This window comes from Orbicella faveolata, unplaced genomic scaffold (assembly GCF_042242905.1).
Source record: "Orbicella faveolata isolate gen_17 unplaced genomic scaffold, um_ofav_v1 contig_3, whole genome shotgun sequence".
NCBI classification, from domain to species: domain Eukaryota; kingdom Metazoa; phylum Cnidaria; class Anthozoa; order Scleractinia; family Merulinidae; genus Orbicella; species Orbicella faveolata.
In genome coordinates, this window is record NW_028301558.1 from 22,781,491 (window position 1) to 22,798,191 (window position 16,701).

The 16,701-nt window shown below is 39.4% G+C and overlaps 2 protein-coding genes and 1 long non-coding RNA gene across 3 annotated transcripts; 1 reads left to right on the forward strand and 2 right to left on the reverse strand.

Annotated features, from left to right (window-relative positions):
* The first annotated feature begins 1,563 nt into the window (after window positions 1–1,563).
* Window positions 1,564–3,857, forward strand: LOC149106904 (uncharacterized). The gene is made up of 2 exons (XR_016209655.1): window positions 1,564–3,493; window positions 3,675–3,857. It is a non-coding gene; the product is annotated as an uncharacterized LOC149106904 (long non-coding RNA).
* Window positions 3,858–5,819: 1,962 nt separating this feature from the next.
* LOC110052991 (pre-mRNA-splicing factor cwc2-like) lies at window positions 5,820–10,602 on the reverse strand. Its single transcript, XM_089297489.1, has 7 exons — window positions 10,026–10,602; window positions 9,541–9,715; window positions 9,165–9,342; window positions 8,659–8,733; window positions 8,372–8,461; window positions 7,550–7,726; window positions 5,820–6,432 (listed from the first exon to the last, which is right to left on the reverse strand). The coding sequence occupies exons 1-7, from the start codon at window positions 10,549–10,551 to the stop codon at window positions 6,025–6,027; spliced, it is 1,629 nt and encodes a 542-aa protein (XP_089153615.1). The 5' UTR covers window positions 10,552–10,602; the 3' UTR covers window positions 5,820–6,024.
* A 2,965-nt stretch (window positions 10,603–13,567) lies between these two features.
* LOC110052983 (BBSome complex assembly protein BBS10-like) lies at window positions 13,568–16,454 on the reverse strand. The gene has a single exon (XM_020759166.2). The coding sequence runs from the start codon at window positions 16,439–16,441 to the stop codon at window positions 14,774–14,776; it is 1,668 nt and encodes a 555-aa protein (XP_020614825.2). The 5' UTR covers window positions 16,442–16,454; the 3' UTR covers window positions 13,568–14,773.
* Window positions 16,455–16,701: the final 247 nt, after the last annotated feature.

The following is a 16,701-nucleotide window of genomic DNA, read 5'->3' on the forward strand; positions in this document are numbered from 1 at the left end:
TTAAGTTACAGACCAATATATTAAAGAAACACCTCCGTGTTACACAATTTCATTTTGGGGAAAATTGCCGTTCCTTTGCCTTTGTAAACTTCTTGACGTCCTTACATACAAGAGCCCTGTATTTAATGTCCAATCATCCTTAGATAATATGCATACGTATCTGTCATATAAGTTGGAACAATGTCTGCTGAAGTTATTACACAGTGTAACATTGACTTGAACCATCATTGTTAATTGTCCTCGAAAAAGACAACCTAACGAACTTAAAATTTTTGGAGTTAAATCTTATTGGGCGCCAATAAAATGGAACTTTTAAAAATAAACAATTTTATAGTTCCAAATGGTTCAGTGACACCTTTTATATCATTGTGAACGAAGAAAGACGATTCGGTGCACTTTTAACAACTTAAATATGTTATTGTTACGTATTATTGTTAGATTATTTTTGGTTTGAAATGTAATAAGTACGTTTTAGCTCTTTTAACCTTAATCCCCCCGTAGATCCACGTCAGCTCATGACAACCCCTCACAACCTACTGAGCAAATAAAGTCAATAACAATATATAGTAGGATATATAGCCATAAAGGTATTTTTCGAGTCTTGAAAATACGTTCTCTATTTTCCAAGCCTGCAACTATAAGCTGACCTTTGATCCAACTCTGAACTGCAACCGTAACTATACATCGAAACTTATTGTACGCTTACTGACAGCTATAGCTCAGCTGACTCTTAAACTCCAACCCTCTCCTGACGTTTGGTAGCTGCGGCTCCGTTAGTTCAGCTGGCAGTCATATGCATTTCAACAGAAATTCTACTTCCTTGAGTTTCTTTCCTCTATGTTGATTTGTGTTCCTGTCCTGAAGATAACGTGCTATTGACTGGTCGGTGGAAATTAATTGTGGAGCCAAGAGGAACTTCACTGCCTGGTGAGTCTGACTGTTGTCCTTAAAAGAACAAAAATACACAACCGGTAGCGGCGTTCTCGCCTCTTTGTTGGTGTTGTTTTGCTTATTTTTAAGCTAAGCCTTCCTCATAAATCACCAGGTTTGGAACTGAGAATTGTCCGTTAAGAGCCAGCAGTATCTATCTCACTGAATACCTATATTTCAGTTGGCTGTGAAGACCGGTTGACCACTGGAAAGTGTCAAAGAAAATATAAACTTGAAGCCTGGTACCTGATTTACCGTACGAATCAGTGTTGCGACCTAAATTCGGTCAAGCGAGCGCCTTGAAATCATGAAAAGGAAAAATAACAGCCACAAGGATGTGTTGTGGATCTTAAGCAAATGTCACCTTTTATGGTGTTCCTGTGCTGCTTTCATTCTTGATCCTGTTTCTGAAGGGCATTTAGTTTTAGGGAAATGGCACTTGGGGTACCAAAGAACTGTCTCAATACCTATTGTTTCTGACCGCTTATTTTGTTAATATTTATTGTGTTTTTGATTACATTTCTATCGACTATGTGAGTTCAGCCTAGCGAAATTTTACAAAAAATAATGGCGCTTTATAAATCTCTTTTTTTGGGGGGAGGGGGGGGGGGGGTTGGTCAGTGTATTAGTTGCTTTCCCGGTCTTGGCAGCGGTCAGCGGTCTTGTCTGCTGCTCAGCCTTGCATTGCATCGGGCTTGCGCGTGACGTTGGACACGAGGTGTATGTTGGTCCTCGCACTCCTGTGTAAGAAGTTCTTGTACAACCATTCTTTGCACTCCTAAGATTCCTGTGAAGGGCGGGTCTGAAAACTCGTGGGTTACAATCAATTTTGTTTATGAAAGACAAGCAAAAAACGGTGGATTGACGGCAGTTTGTGCTATTGATTTTGGCACCCACGCCTTACAGATTCAAGGCACACTATTCTTTTTTAATGGGGACTGGCATGAAGACCAGGAAGGCCATTTATGACAGGCTCTTTTTAGCGTTTTATTTTGTGTCCGAGCCCACGGTTCACAGAACTCGCTCACAATTTAATCAATTTTGGCAACAAATGACGGGCTAAAACGTTCAAGTGACGGGCTTTAGTCACGCAGACAATATGTAAAGATCACAATGAGCGGAGTAAAAACTAGCAGCTAATCTGGATTTACTGCGACTAAACAATCGGGAACAAATCACAAAAATTAATTGTTAATATTTATGTTCAAAATCTCACTGTATATATCAGCATGGGTCAGATCAGGGCATCAGGGCATCAGGCCAGATCGAATTCGTAATGATACCGGAAGTGAAACGCTTGTGTTCTGTTTACTTTACATTTTATTATTGCGTCACGCAACTAGCGTACTTGCGTCAATGGGAGCAAATGAACGAATCACCCGACACCGAGAGATTATGATCCTTGCCCGGAACTGATTCCCCTGACTGGTTTTCTATTCCTCAGGTATCATTATTATTTCTATCCATGAAATAAAGCAAGTAACAACAGATTAACGCCCTTAGTTGGCTTTGACAAGAGAGCCGCGTGAACGTTCCTGAGATGGAATTCTAACCTGGATAACAATCTGTTTTGATAAAGAGTCGTAAATACTAGGTCCCAAAATACGAAATGCAACCTTAACATCAGAAAGAGATGACAATGACCCGATTAAAGACTGTCGTATAATGCACACTTTCCGAGAACAAGCAAACGGGTTTAAATCACAAGAATAGGCGATTTGTATGATGACCATGATGGTTTCATTTGACAATCCTTCACTTTTTCTCTTCTTATGCTAATTAGGGCAATTATTATTTATACCCCATTGGGACTTCAAAATTTACATAACAAAGACAAAACGAAAGGAATCTGGTAGTTGTCAAATGACGACAACGTGCATATCTGCCTTTGGTTCAGCAGTAGATTTCTCCACGCTCTAAAGCAAGTGACACGACGCAGGTCAAAAGGGCCTTTTTGTTTCGGGTTGGGGGATATAAAAGGTTAGGGTTCTCACGATATGTAGTACAGAAAAGAGAATATAGCTCTATTAGTGGTTAGGGGGTGCAAAGGTATTTTGAGGGTTTGAATTTAACGATTTGGGTTTTTTTTTTAAGGTGGAACGTTTTTGGTGGACTATTTTGGGGTAGAAAGATTTCCGCGAGGCTCTTAAGGGTCAGCAAAAGGGTCAATTCACTGGGCCAGTTTACCTCCAGCAATTAAGCTACTGCAGCCAAATTATGATACAAAGTAATTTGAAATCTTGTCAATAATTAAGAGCTTCTTGTTTTGTCGGTAATGTTTTTGAGCTTTGGAACTCTACATAGTATTTGGTAGGAAGATAAAATACTCCAAGTTTGTTACATCCACCACTGCCGGTCTGGTACTTATTGAACTTTGTCTTTTGCTTGGGTTTGTAGGTCGCAGTGGCTGACGCTGTTTGGAGGCTGAGATGAAAAGAACAAGCAAGAAAGATTGATCGTTGCTGTCGTTCCATGTCAGGATACTAGACCAAACATCAGTAGTTCATTGTTAAGGAAACGGAGAGCAGTGATAGCCAATTCCTTCTTTGCCATTGGTCGTAGGGTAAATATCTTGTCGTTATTATTATTTTTTGTTAAATCAGTTACTTATTGTTTCCCGCCATTGGCGCCTCCTTAAATCTTCTTGTCTTCTACCTCGTCCTAGACCATCTTACACTAACTTCCAAGTTCTTTTACCTGTCTTTATCCTTACTAATTCTATCCATCGGTTGTCTTTATTGCAGATTAACATCGACTCCCTAAGGAAACTGAAAAGACTCCTTATCTTGATGGCTACTATCCAGATGTAACAAAACTATGGAACGATTTTGAGGAAGAGATGGCACCCAGGCCATTGGGGAAACAACCATTGCGGAAAAGTGACTTTTCTTATCCCAGACGCCAATAAAGAAATTTAAAAAACTAAATGATGAGTGTCGGTCTGGTCTCCATCCTACTTTTCATTCCAATTGTAAATTGTGTTGTGTTGTGGGACTCTCACAGACAACGACCCATCACTAATTAACAAAATTCCTGAGGAGACTAAAAGGAGGGCATTTACGGTTGCTTGAATTAAAAAAGCTTGACTGAAATTTTTTGAAAGAAATTGATAAGCGCGCGTACTCAACTGAAAATGTCAAATTGACAATTAATTCAGTCCCCGCGAATTCTCTAAACCGTGGAGTTTATACTAAGGCGAGAAATAACTGGAATGGGTATTTGAACGAAATTTCAGTTAGAATTTTACTAAAACAATTAGATTATTCGCTCTCGATTTCTATGAGGCGATAGTTGATTCGGCCTTCGGCTTCGTCAACTATCACCTCCTAGAAGTCTCGAGCTCACAATCTAATTGTTAAGTAGCAAACTGATGTGAATTTTAATCATTCTAGTTTTAAAACATCGCGATCCTTTCGGTCAGCGCCAAGAATCACTGCACGACTCTCCAGTGACCTGCGAGTTTACACAGAACGACGTCTCATGAGTCGCGAACTGTCACAGGTATCTACTTTTTGTACTTGCTAAAAGAATCGTGGCATCTTGGGACGAGGATAATACTCGTACTGGGTGGTAGCCCATGATTATATCGCACTGATTCACGGTTGACATCTAGACTAGGATTAATCGGGCAAGCAAGTACTACTTCGTAGAACTTTGTTGAAACAATCGATGACTTTCCGACTAATATTATCCGATCAAAAGAATAAAAAGAACTATCGATGGTTCCCCGAGAGTTAACATGGCAAGTGGCTCAGCATCTTAGGGCTCTCGTTCCACTCTTACTCCTCTCCCGGGTATAATCCTCGCTTCCTTTTCTCTGAGGTTGTTGCCTCCTGTCCACTCCCCCCCCCCCCCCCCCCCACAATCCCCACAAACACGTAATGCTTCACTGATTTCCATAAACGAGTTGTCTTCAAACGTACCTAGCATAGTATTCTCAAATGTGGGAATAAGGATGGCAAACTTGTCCCACACTAGAACGCCAAACGGCTCTTCAGCTAGCTTTCATGCAAGGCCTGGTTTTATTTACTGAACGTTTTGAAGGAGAGATCTTTGCACGTTGTCCTTCGGTAGGATTTTCAAATGAAAAGTTCAAATGAAGCCTGATGATGCCGTGGATCGGCAAATGCTTGCATTTTTAAGGCTTTTAAACATCAATTTTAACAGTAGTTTCGGGTCCATTTGAACTTTTGTCACTATTGTTGTTTGAAAGAGTGCTTCACTTCAGCCATGACTTTTTTTTAAAACAAAAAAAAAGCAAATGACACATTTAAATAAGATTTTTCAGGTGCAAAGCACATTAAGAAACCCGATTGGCTGTGATAAAACGTTTGCCCGTCCAGTTCTTTTCTTTTTTGTCTTGCTGTTTTTAACACTAACGTGCTGACGTCATTAATATATTAATAATGGAGAACTTCAGGAGAACTTAAGCAATGACGACGGCGAGCTCGAGGACAACAGCTGGCAAAAAAATATATATATATTTTATCTTGGAATTTGATCCGTTCAGTGCGCCTACTGGTCTCAGAACTTGCTCAAGCTAAATATGTAGCGCCAGCGTTCAATTCCAAATGAAAAAAAAATTAGCTCTCGCCGTTCGCGTTCTCCAAAATACGCAAAACTTTGTCATTTCACGTTTTTATCGTGCAGAGGACGTCAATGTAATGTACAAAGATTTATAACGCACGCGCACAACCATTGTTTTACTCATTTGAAAAAAAAAGTTTGTTTGGTGGCGTTCTCGTTACCGTCGTGGTTCACTTAAGTTTTCTCTTTCCGATAACCAACGGACCCCGTTGAAAAGAAACAAAATGGATCGAAATAAATCCACCAATCACATACCACAGGTGTGACCTTTACAACCCGTAGAAGTAAACACAAGCAAGCGGTTTTCTTTGATATTCATTTTATTGCAAGCAAAAACTCTGTGTGTTGCGCCAGGCTGTTTCATTCCCCACGGCATGTTTAAAGTTTACGTGTTTTAGTCCTGAACAGGAACGAACTCAAGTCTGATGATTAGGCGTACTCTATCTTTCCTTCCTCCATCTCAACACATGATCATCCCTTTGAAGTAGGAACAAATTCCGAGGATGATCAGTCGGTACTCAGTAATAGCTCGGTACTTGACGACTCGGTGGAATCGGGATCGGAACTTTGTCGGTAGCTAGTCCGCGAGCGACCAGAAGGATTCTCGGTTTTTGAGGCCAGATTCTCCCTGTAAGGATCTTTAGTTGAGCCACATTCCTCAGTGTGATAATGCTGTGAATAGTTCCAAGCCTGCCCGAAATCATAACCGCTATAGCCTGTGAAGTAATCATAATTATTCCAATCTGTTCCCGAAGTGTTCGCGGCGTTCTCATTGCCACTGTACTCATCTGTGCCAGTGTTTTGGTACGAGTTTGTCTTACTGCTTTCCGTTTCATTGGCATGAATCGCCTCTCCTTTCTTGAGCGCCTCGTCCAATCTTGTGCAATCCGTGTACACATTCTGGAGAACCTCCGCCTAAAGTGAAGAAATAAACCCCGAAACATTCAGTAAATAGAATCCCAGGGACACCGCCTTTGTGGAAATATGCTGAAACATGACAAACGTGGGCAAAACATACATGTAGACTTCGGAGACTAGTTGGGCCGGAGCGCGCAGTAAAAATTCAGATTCTGTAATGCATTCATGATCCTGGATGTGGAACATTCAAAGTCGGCAGATGGATAACAGAAAAAGTGAGTTCAGTTGACAGTCTGAGCGTTTCACAAATTAAATTTAGAAAAAAGCATTTCACAGGATTTCCATACAATCGCTGTATTTCACTTATCTTTGCCAGAGTTTCAAAACAGCGCATTTACCTTTTTGATTGACGAAAAAAGCGGCAGAAATTTCACAACCCATAAATAGCTGTTATTGCAGTTGAGTCTGCGGTCAAAAATTCTTTTGTTTTAAAAGGCATGCAAACGAGGCGAAAGGATTTAATACAATGCAGAATAGGCCACTTTCGATATATTAAAATTCAGCTTGACAACGAGGCCTAGAGGACACAAACAAAAGAAATGAATAAACATGGTCATTCAATTTCCGTTGTTCGTGTCCTCTAAGCCTCACTGCCAAGCTGAATTTTAATATATCGAAAGTGGTCTATTGACCCTTTCACCTCGTTTGTGTGTCAAGCCGCTGATAACTGCAATAACAGCTATTGTTAATTGGTCATTCAAAATTCACTTTGTAAAGAACTTGCTGGTGCTAGAACCTTGATTGAACTGTAGATTATAGTTGAGTACACTGCAGCGGAAAAGGTAAAGCCCAGTTTTCATTGAACAAATCGCAAAAGACGAAAAATACAATGCCCCAATCAAAGCTCAAATCTTGCTAAGCGCTGGAAAAAGGGCGTGAGGCAAATCACTATTTTGATTCTGATTAGTTAAAATTTGCTTTCGATAGGAAACCAAATAACTACAAATTTACATATTTTTTTATTTGTACTCAAACAGTTAGGCTACTCTATAACCAACTCATTTAATCCTCAATGATTACCTGCTAGAACACAAAAAGCTAAATTTCATAAAAATAACAAAGCCCCTTAAAATTTAATATCACTTTCTCACTAGGTTCAACCCTCCTGACATACCTGCTCGATTTGTTCCTTGGTCAATGGGCCGCATTCCACAGGGTACTGTTTGTCTGTGTTTGGATAAGGCCCTGTTACCTGAGCACCTGTTGGATAAGTGGGGCGAGAAAGAGCCGCTTGAAGTAATCCTCGCTCAGATGCAGCCTCAAGTACTCTTTGCTTAGCTCTTAAAAGCTCCTGCATGAACAGATCCAAAAATAAACAATAATTAGTTATTTTCAACACAAACAGCGAAATTAATAACAGACGTTTTGACCTCGTCAGATGTCAGTTGTCAAGTAAATGTGTTAGTTTTTGCATTGTAAATAGATCTAAAATAATTATGCGCATAGTGACAAGAAAACAAGAAGAAGTGACTACTAGGAAATTATGTTAATTAAACAAAAACTTTTGCTCTGATTGAGTCTGACTGACCCCAGTATTCAAAACTCAGTACTTCTAGACTGCCACCTTCATAAATGGCAATCACACTAAAAAAAAACACTATTGAAAACAACTATTGCTTCAGGAATGTAAGTAGATTACAACCTCTAATAAGTGTAGTACTATTTCAGAGGTACATGTATTGTTTTGGGAAACGTTTTGAATGGGCAAAGGCCAGCAAATTATTGAGATCTAATCTCTTGTTACTTTATTTGTCAATGCAATGTTAAGCACACAGGTAATGAGAATAAAGAAACTCATCAGGTGGTGGATGACAACTTGATGAACCATCCTCAAGTCAAATACATGTAGGCAAACTCTTAGACCAGACAGGAGACATCTCTCAAGATTGGGTTGACCAAAATCCAATATTGTTACGCAGAAAAGAAATCTGTTCACCTCTTTCCTTGATTTTGGATTAGGGTCATCAAAAGCCCATCTGACGTTGAGCAACTCTCTGTTGTCCAACTTTTGGTCTGACATTGCAATCTTGATGGAACAAAATAATGTTAGCAGCACAGTACTGATTAAGAACACTCACTTGGAAAACTGGCATAATTTTATAATCTATTTTTGTGCTAAAACACCATACGTTTTCAAGAAAACAGAAATGAGCATGACATGAATCTTTAAAATTTGCAATCAAATAATACTGATGTGGTTGTGATAAACCCTCTTCACCTTACCTTTGCAAATTCAGCATTCACTCTATTCTTGTAGCGTACAAAAGCTATGTTGCGTTTTGGTATTATTCTTATATCCTGGAAAAATCATAATAAGCCAAAATAATGATTAAAAACAACAGATTTCAATTGTGATGTGGCTAATGTGTGTTGCTCTTGACTTGAAAAAGCACCAACAAGCTCAGTTTATCACTCACCTATCAACTGAAATGGGTGTGTGTGGAAATTTGACATGACATAGTCTAAAAGCATCCATTCAGATAACTTTAAAAGGGATCTATATGTCAATAGTTTGATTCATCAGTATAATCCTGAGTATCTTGTTTGTTCATTTCTGACAACTTTCTCAAATTATATTGACTTTCAATTTTTAGAAGACATGACACAAAAATATGATTTTATCCTCATAGTGCCAAGAGCCAAGCCAAGAGCCACTAATCTCACACCCGCAAGAGTTCATTTCCTGTTACAATGTCTATTTAAAACATTCTGACAAATAAGATGTTTACCTCAATTTCACCCCACTCGCCAAATTCAATCCAGAGTAGTTTTTCCAGTGTTGATCGATTACCCAGCCCTCCAACATAAAGAGTTCTGCATTCTTTGTCAAAAGTTCCAATTCCTCCCATGTCATCCTTGTGTAGACGGTGACGTTCTCGGCCAAAAACATCATGAGCAAGGTCAATTCTTAAGAAGAATAACCAAAAGAGAACACATGTGACTCCCGCTACATGAACAATATTGCTACATTACAGGCAAGCTCTATAACTACTGTTTCAATCTATTGCTACATGTACCTTGCTTTGACTTCTGTCTATTGAATAAAAATACTTAACTTTACTTTAGAACCACATAGAACTGACAAATGAATGAATGCTTACTGACCTTTTTTCATCTTTATCAGTCGGTATTACATGTAAATATCCACATTCAGACCCCAAATGGCAACAGCCTCTGGCAAAGTAGATGCAGTAATAATGTTTGTTTCCACCAGGGTCATAAATGTTAGCCTTGGTAAACCCTGCATCTGTTTCAATGTAGCACTTTGTCTCTGAAGGTCCTGCAAGGAAAATTTGCCTCTGTAATTAATATTGGTGTGTCTTCACTCCCATCATCTGCCTTTAGGTATCCAGTAACAATTTTACTCTTGCATGGCTACATTTGGAGGTTTTCTATATTTTTGTTGTTGTAACAGTCGTGTCCATTAAGAGGTGAGTAGTGTAAACTGAAGATTGTGAGACCATTATTTGCCATTCTTTAATTTTATTTTGTGTTCTGAGAGAACAACAGAGGAATATAATGATCTGCATTCTGCATTTTACACTATTAGATTGGAACATATATTTAAGGCGACTTTTCACATGACTGACCGTGGTCTTTATTCTCCCACCAGTGTTCTCCCACCCAGCGATCGTACCATATGTTGTATTCCGTGGTCCCCTCAGGAATCCAGTGCAACTTTTCTCTTTCCTCGGGATCTATTTGTCTGCGAGCTGGTCGAGTGAGAAGTGTCTTAACCTTAGCTTCCACATCGGCAGCAGATTGTTTGAAGTTCTCTTCCTCATTAAAATCGCTGGTATTTACTGATTCATTATGAGACCCATGATAAAATTGGTTTGCAGGAATGAACAATGGATGAATGGAATCCCATTCAGCTGGTTTTTCCCACTGTGTTCGATAATCGCTGACATTTTGATAATAGTAGAGTCCGCTGTTCCAGTCATATAAAGCTATCCATGGGCCACGCTGCTCGTACCATTGTGAGCTATAGCCAGCCTGTGTACTGTAATTAGTCGTTACTTCATGTGTGGTTGTAGTTTCATGTCTCTTGTGTTGTATATTTGACGAATTTCTATCGCTATCATCCGTGTTCTCGAGCTTTCGTTTAGCGGCCATTTTGAATTTTTAGGTAAAAACGGCCGGTCGCATTCTTGCAGCTTCTCGTCCCATGCCCAGACCTTGCAGACCGCAGAGCCTTGGCACGAGATTCTTGTCTAAGATTTTAACGAATTCATGATCATTTTCCTTCCCGAAAAATATCCACTGGTCAGGGGCAGGAGGGAGAAGAAACAATCCTAGTCGTTGAAACCGGGATAAGTGGTATTCAGGAGGGTACTGCAACAGTTAAAACTCAATAAACTATCTATCTCTATACCTCTTTATCTCAGGAGCCGAGCCACCCAATTTGCCTAGAGGAGGATTGGATAGGTGTTATAGAAATAAAGGAGTAATAGTCCATGTACTAATTTTTTTTATTGATTAATACACGATTTTGTACTGAGTTTCTGATTTCTGTTATTCGGGAACGGCGAGGACTTCTTGTCTACTGCATGATTTATGCATCAGTCAATTCCAGCAGTGCCCATTCCCACCCCGGGCAACCGCGGGGCATTTGCTCACGTTGTCAGTCCCGGGGGTGGGGCATCTGCAATTTTATCGCGGCCCCGGGGCTGGGCATTTGCGTACCCCGGGGTGACCCCCGGGCATTTGACACACGTGTTTTCGAAAGTGCCATGGATGAGTTCATCGGGAAAGACGAGGCGTTTGTCGAACAATGACTTGTCCGTCAGGGACTAGAGAAACTTGTAGATGTTTTAAAGGTGTGTTTTCTCAATTTTAGATATTTCTTCATTACTTGTAAGCATATATATTTTGTTTATCACAAAACAATCACTGACGTGAACACGACTATTTTGCATTTCGCATTCAAAACTAGCCTAGCATTTTTTAAATTCATGAAAGTGGAGTTAAAATACTTAAGGTTTGTGAATTCAAATGATGCGATCTTCAAGACAGATCTTGCGAGCTTAAAATGCAATGCAATGTCTTGATTCTTCACAGAAAAAGTAGCCTGCGAAAAGAGGCACCTATCATCGCTCGCGGCTGGAGGCACGTCCGCCGCGATCCTAGCTATCCTCTAGCAAACTGTTAAAAACAAATATAAAGAAATAAACATAATCAGAATTAACTAACACGTGCTGTTGTCCTTGAAGTTTTACCGTTGCATTGAAATACTGAACAGTTGAACGTTTTATTCACTGATCAATAAAAAACTGCAGAGGTGTTGGAAGGCGACGATCCCGGGGGCGGGGCATTTGCCCTCTTTCTTCGTCCCCACCCCGGGGAATTTGCCCATTTATTTTCAAAAAGTGCTAATGCCCGGGGGTTAGCCCGGGGGGGGGGGGGATGGGCACTGCTGGAATTGGCTGACGCATTAAGACCTCGACTTTTCTTTTCGTTCTGCAGCGTGGCCAAGGGAATAAATAAATAAATACCTTAGAAAATAAGACAACTAGCTGTCCGTCTTAGTTCCATGACTTGTGGAGGGACAGGGGGGTCAGAACCTCCGCCAGTTCCGGTACCTTTATCTCCCGCCTCTTGCCCTTTTATATGTCCTACTCTCGTCCCCCGATAAGGGACTTGAACCTCTGACTAGCTATACGGCTGCACAGTTCTTAGGCGGAGGTAAGCCTGTTTTATTAATTTCAGCCCAAACACAAATTTTCGTTTTGTCGTTTGCTCAAAAGTCGCAAGTCATGCTCAAATAACATTTTGGGGTTTTGCTTCTGAAGGTATTTTAAATAGAAATTACAAAAATTATTGTTTTGCAGATCTCTCCTGCTTCTTTCCCTCTTAAAAATCCCGCTTCCCACTCTTTCCTCTCTCACCTCCCTGGCTGTCACTACCACTCACTTAGTCAAGCAAGGAAAAGAAGCTAAAGAAAGGCCACTTGCAACTTTTTTTCTTCTTTTTTTTCTCCACTGCTCAACGAAACAATTAGGGAAAAAAGAAGACCACTAACGCTAGTGATAATAATGTGGGTTGTTACTATCTTACTGCGAGTAGCGCACTGAATAAAAAAGGACTTCGTCAAATATGGAAAAAATTGATTATCGAAACACGTTTTTATTAGCAATCGCACCATCTTCAACCCAAAATTCGGAACTCTACGCAAGTTTGATAGAGATGAGAATAGGTTGGTATCTACGCAAGTATTCACTTTTTCATTGATTTGTTTCAAATGTTTTCCGTGAATTTGGACTTTCCTCCAACGCTTACAGATCAGTGCCGGAGTCTAACATAAGCCGGCGCCCTGGGCAAGTCACCGGCTACTTCAAGCATTTGCGCTGGGTAGTTTTTGTGGCCGTCGATAAAATCCGGAACATGGAACATTCCAGAACATCCCGGAACATTCCGGAACATCCCAGAACATCAAATAATTATCATAATTATGCGAAAAACATGTAAAATTAAATTTTTAAAACTAACATAAACAAAAATAAACTGGTATCACCTTGAAATATAAAAAGATATTATTGGGGATAGGGGAGTCGGTAACAGAGGGGTAGGGAGCGTTGGGTATTCATTCAACTGACCACAATGAGTGCAGGCTCCTCTTCTTTCCCGCCAATTGCGTCAGGTTGCTTTTCAGCTCCTTTTCAGTACTCTGTTTTTTTTCACAAATTTTTGGCAGGCGTTGCGTACATGTATCAGATTTGTTGGCATGCGCACACTTTCCGCAATGAAGCGCTGGCAACGGACTATGATGTCGGCTATTGCCAACGCAGAGAAGTCCGCATAGAGAATACGAAGGCAGTTTTTGGAAATGTTACTCATGAAGATCAAAAGTGCTCCAAATGTATTCCATGAGGCGGTTTGAAAGGTGTCTTAACAACAAACCTTTCAACAGTGCAAGTATTCAGATTCTAAGACAAACGAGAACAAAACGATATCACTGATTTTGTAGTTATAATTCATGTATGTGACAGGAACGATATCGCCGGAAGTCGCCTCAATCCTTCCGATTCAGCTGCAGCTTTTTTTCCTATATTACGAAAGCTTTAACGATATTGATATTGAAACTTTTTCTTGAACTCATATAATTGAAATAACAATAATAATGAAATTAAAGTTCATTTGTGCTATAACAGTTCAATTTATTATTATTATTATTATTATTATCATTATTATTAATAAAACATGAACTACAATAGGACAATTAAAGGAGAGACAATAGGTAATACAGAAGGTAATGATATGTGTTACAAAAAAAATACAAAAAGAATAACAAACTATTACAAAGTACAACATTTTGAGTAGGAAACAATTACTAAATTAAGAATTGATTAAATTAATTAAGAATTAATTAAATTAAATAATAACTTAACTAAAATGAAAAAAAAAACACTCAAATAAAGTATTCCCACTTTTTGTTGAAATTGTCAGTGGTTTTATTTTTAACTGCAATTTGTTGTGAAGTATTTAATTTGCTCTTAAGTAAAGAAGGAAAGGCGTCAAAGGGTACATCACCGCTGTCTTGGATAGTGCAAAAGATATAATACTTGGCCACTAAAGTGACATAGTTTAAAATGTCTTATTACAGTTCAATTAAATATAATTGCAAGTACTATATAACAAGCACCAATGGACTGAAACTGAAAACTGTACGACATTTGTATTAAGTGTATAGAGGCCTCCAACAAAATCACTCCTGGGTGCTAAAAATGCGCCAGAATGCACGTCATGTGAACAGGTAACCCACTCTGGCACTCTTCCCCACATGGCCACCTTTACCTGACTGAATAGTGCTCCGCCTACCTTACCATTTCCTCCTGCTACTTTATTTCAATTTGAAAACCCTGCTTACAGATGTCTTAGTTTAAGAAAAGAAAACTAAGAAAACACTTGTGAGATCTATTGTTTAGTTTCTCGGACTGTGGATCAGCTCAAAAAAATCAGTTGTTTTGGAAATTATTTGATATAAGATCTTCCCTACAGGTACTTGATGTCATGTCTGTAATCTTTTGAAGTTGGGGGGGGGGGGGGGGGGAGATGGAGAAGACTTGAATGAAGCAATGATAAACAACATTTCCTTGTAAGAAGTAAGTTACTAAGTTCAGGTCTACTAAGACTCTCAATTCTCTTACTCTGACTGCCTGTAGCCTACAATGGATATTCCTTATTTTATACAAAACGTTTGGTCAATAGCAAACTACATTTTAACTTAAATTCCAGTATCTGTAGAAACTAACACAAAAGACAAGATCAAGAAAACAACTTCACACTTCGCAGGGAGCTTTATTTTAGTGCTCCAGTTAGGTGTTAATTCTTGTTCACTCTATTTCTTTTTTTGCACACCAATCAATTTCTCCGTCCTCAACAACTGCGATAAGTACTGCAGTAAGCTTTGTAAGAGCAAGAATTTCCCCTGAAAAGGCTCGTAAATTTCAAGATTGAAAGGATCCACTGGTTTGCCTGTCTTTGCATCTATCCCAAGCAACTTTCGATCTTGCTTCCAAGATCTTTCAATCTCATTCAAGCAGAACATAAAATTGTCCTTTTGGTGTGACAGAGAAAAAGAATTTTGATGGAGCATTTTTGGGATAGTTTGCAAGGCTTTACCCAGAATTTCCAAAACTAGCAACAAATGTGAATCTGTTACACTTTTAGAAAAAGCCTTCAAACTGAAACTCATGGCCAGTTCACATGCTCCAGCACCAGGTAGAAAAAGCAACCTTTTTTCATCTTCACTTAAGGACATCTTGACACATTTCAATGCATGATGAAGAGCAAGATAGTATTGTTTACACAGTCCTTGTGCTGGTGAGCAAAGCAGTATACTGTGTGGAATAAATTTGCAATTTAGAGAGTCAAACTGAAGGTGGACAAACTTGTGATGACCTACAGTATGGAGACCACAAGAAATACCTTTAACCAAAGAGAGGTCTGATAGATTATCACCATCCAAACTGTCGATGGCTAGCACACCTGCACACTTGCAGATGTAGTCTGCATATTCCTGGGGCATCATGCTGACAACAGCTATGTCATACTGCCTGCAGAAATGCAAGACAAGATCAGACACACTCTGTGACGACAGAATCAATCTAACATTTTGATCTGCAAACATGATGATTGCTTTTTGAACTTGCTTCCTTTTCCATTGGATGCTGGCATCAAAAGAAACATTCTTTCTGATTCTAATTGATGAAGATGTTTCTGGCTCTGAAGTGTCAAGACTACAATTCATGACCACAAACATAAAGTCATCCAAATTTGTTGGTACTCCTTCTTGTTCTGTAGCAAATCCACGAGGAATTAATATTCCAGCTTTGATTTGAGATGACAAAACGGGTAGCCCTGGAACTTCTATGCAGATATGAGGAAATTCATCGATCAGATGTAGCAGTGAATCTTTTAACGACATTTCTGATGAATTCCAAGTTTTTGTCATCAACTCGCAAAGAAGTTCAGCAAAATGAGAAACTGTACTGATCGGGAATTTTCCATTCAATGATGTGAAAAAGAGTCTTACGATTCTTTGTTTTATTAATGAGAAATACTTTAACTCAATGTCCGTCTTTACTGCGATTTTGTCGAGAACTGGGACAAGAACGACTTCCAGTAAAGATGATTCAAACTCATGAAAAGCTCGAGATATAGCAACAAGGGACTGCCTTTGGTGAGAGGAGAAGTCCATTCCATTATCTTTTGCTCTGATTCCCGTTAGACCAACAACCTCTCTTAACACTGTCGTTAAAAGCAGAAGAAATGAGGTTCCCCCATCTCCAGATATGCAACAGTATGAAATAATTTTGTCAACGATGGTTCGACCGATAAGATTGTCCAAATTCAGCGATTTCAAAATCACTGCACCATTGTTGGTTATGAGTATATTTCCTGAAGATGAATTGAGCAGGACGTCAAGTCCATTCGGTCCAAACGATGGCTTTAAAATTCCTTCTAAAGTTTCACAAATTTTCAATGCTTCCAATGCAACCGCCATATTGAATTGAGACGACGTTCTTATAGCAGTTTTGAGCAGCGTTCTTCCAAATTGCAAACTCCCGGATTAGACACAAAGATGGCCGCCTTTTGTCGAAAAAACGCGCGAGGTCCCCTTTGAAAACACCGATAACATTGCCCGGTGATGCGAGGAGATGGCCTCATTTGTATTGTAATTACAGCAGGCTGCAGTCTAACTTCTTCCAGTAGTATTTGTAGCTTAGGGTAAACTACGCTGGCGAACCAAAATAATACGGACTG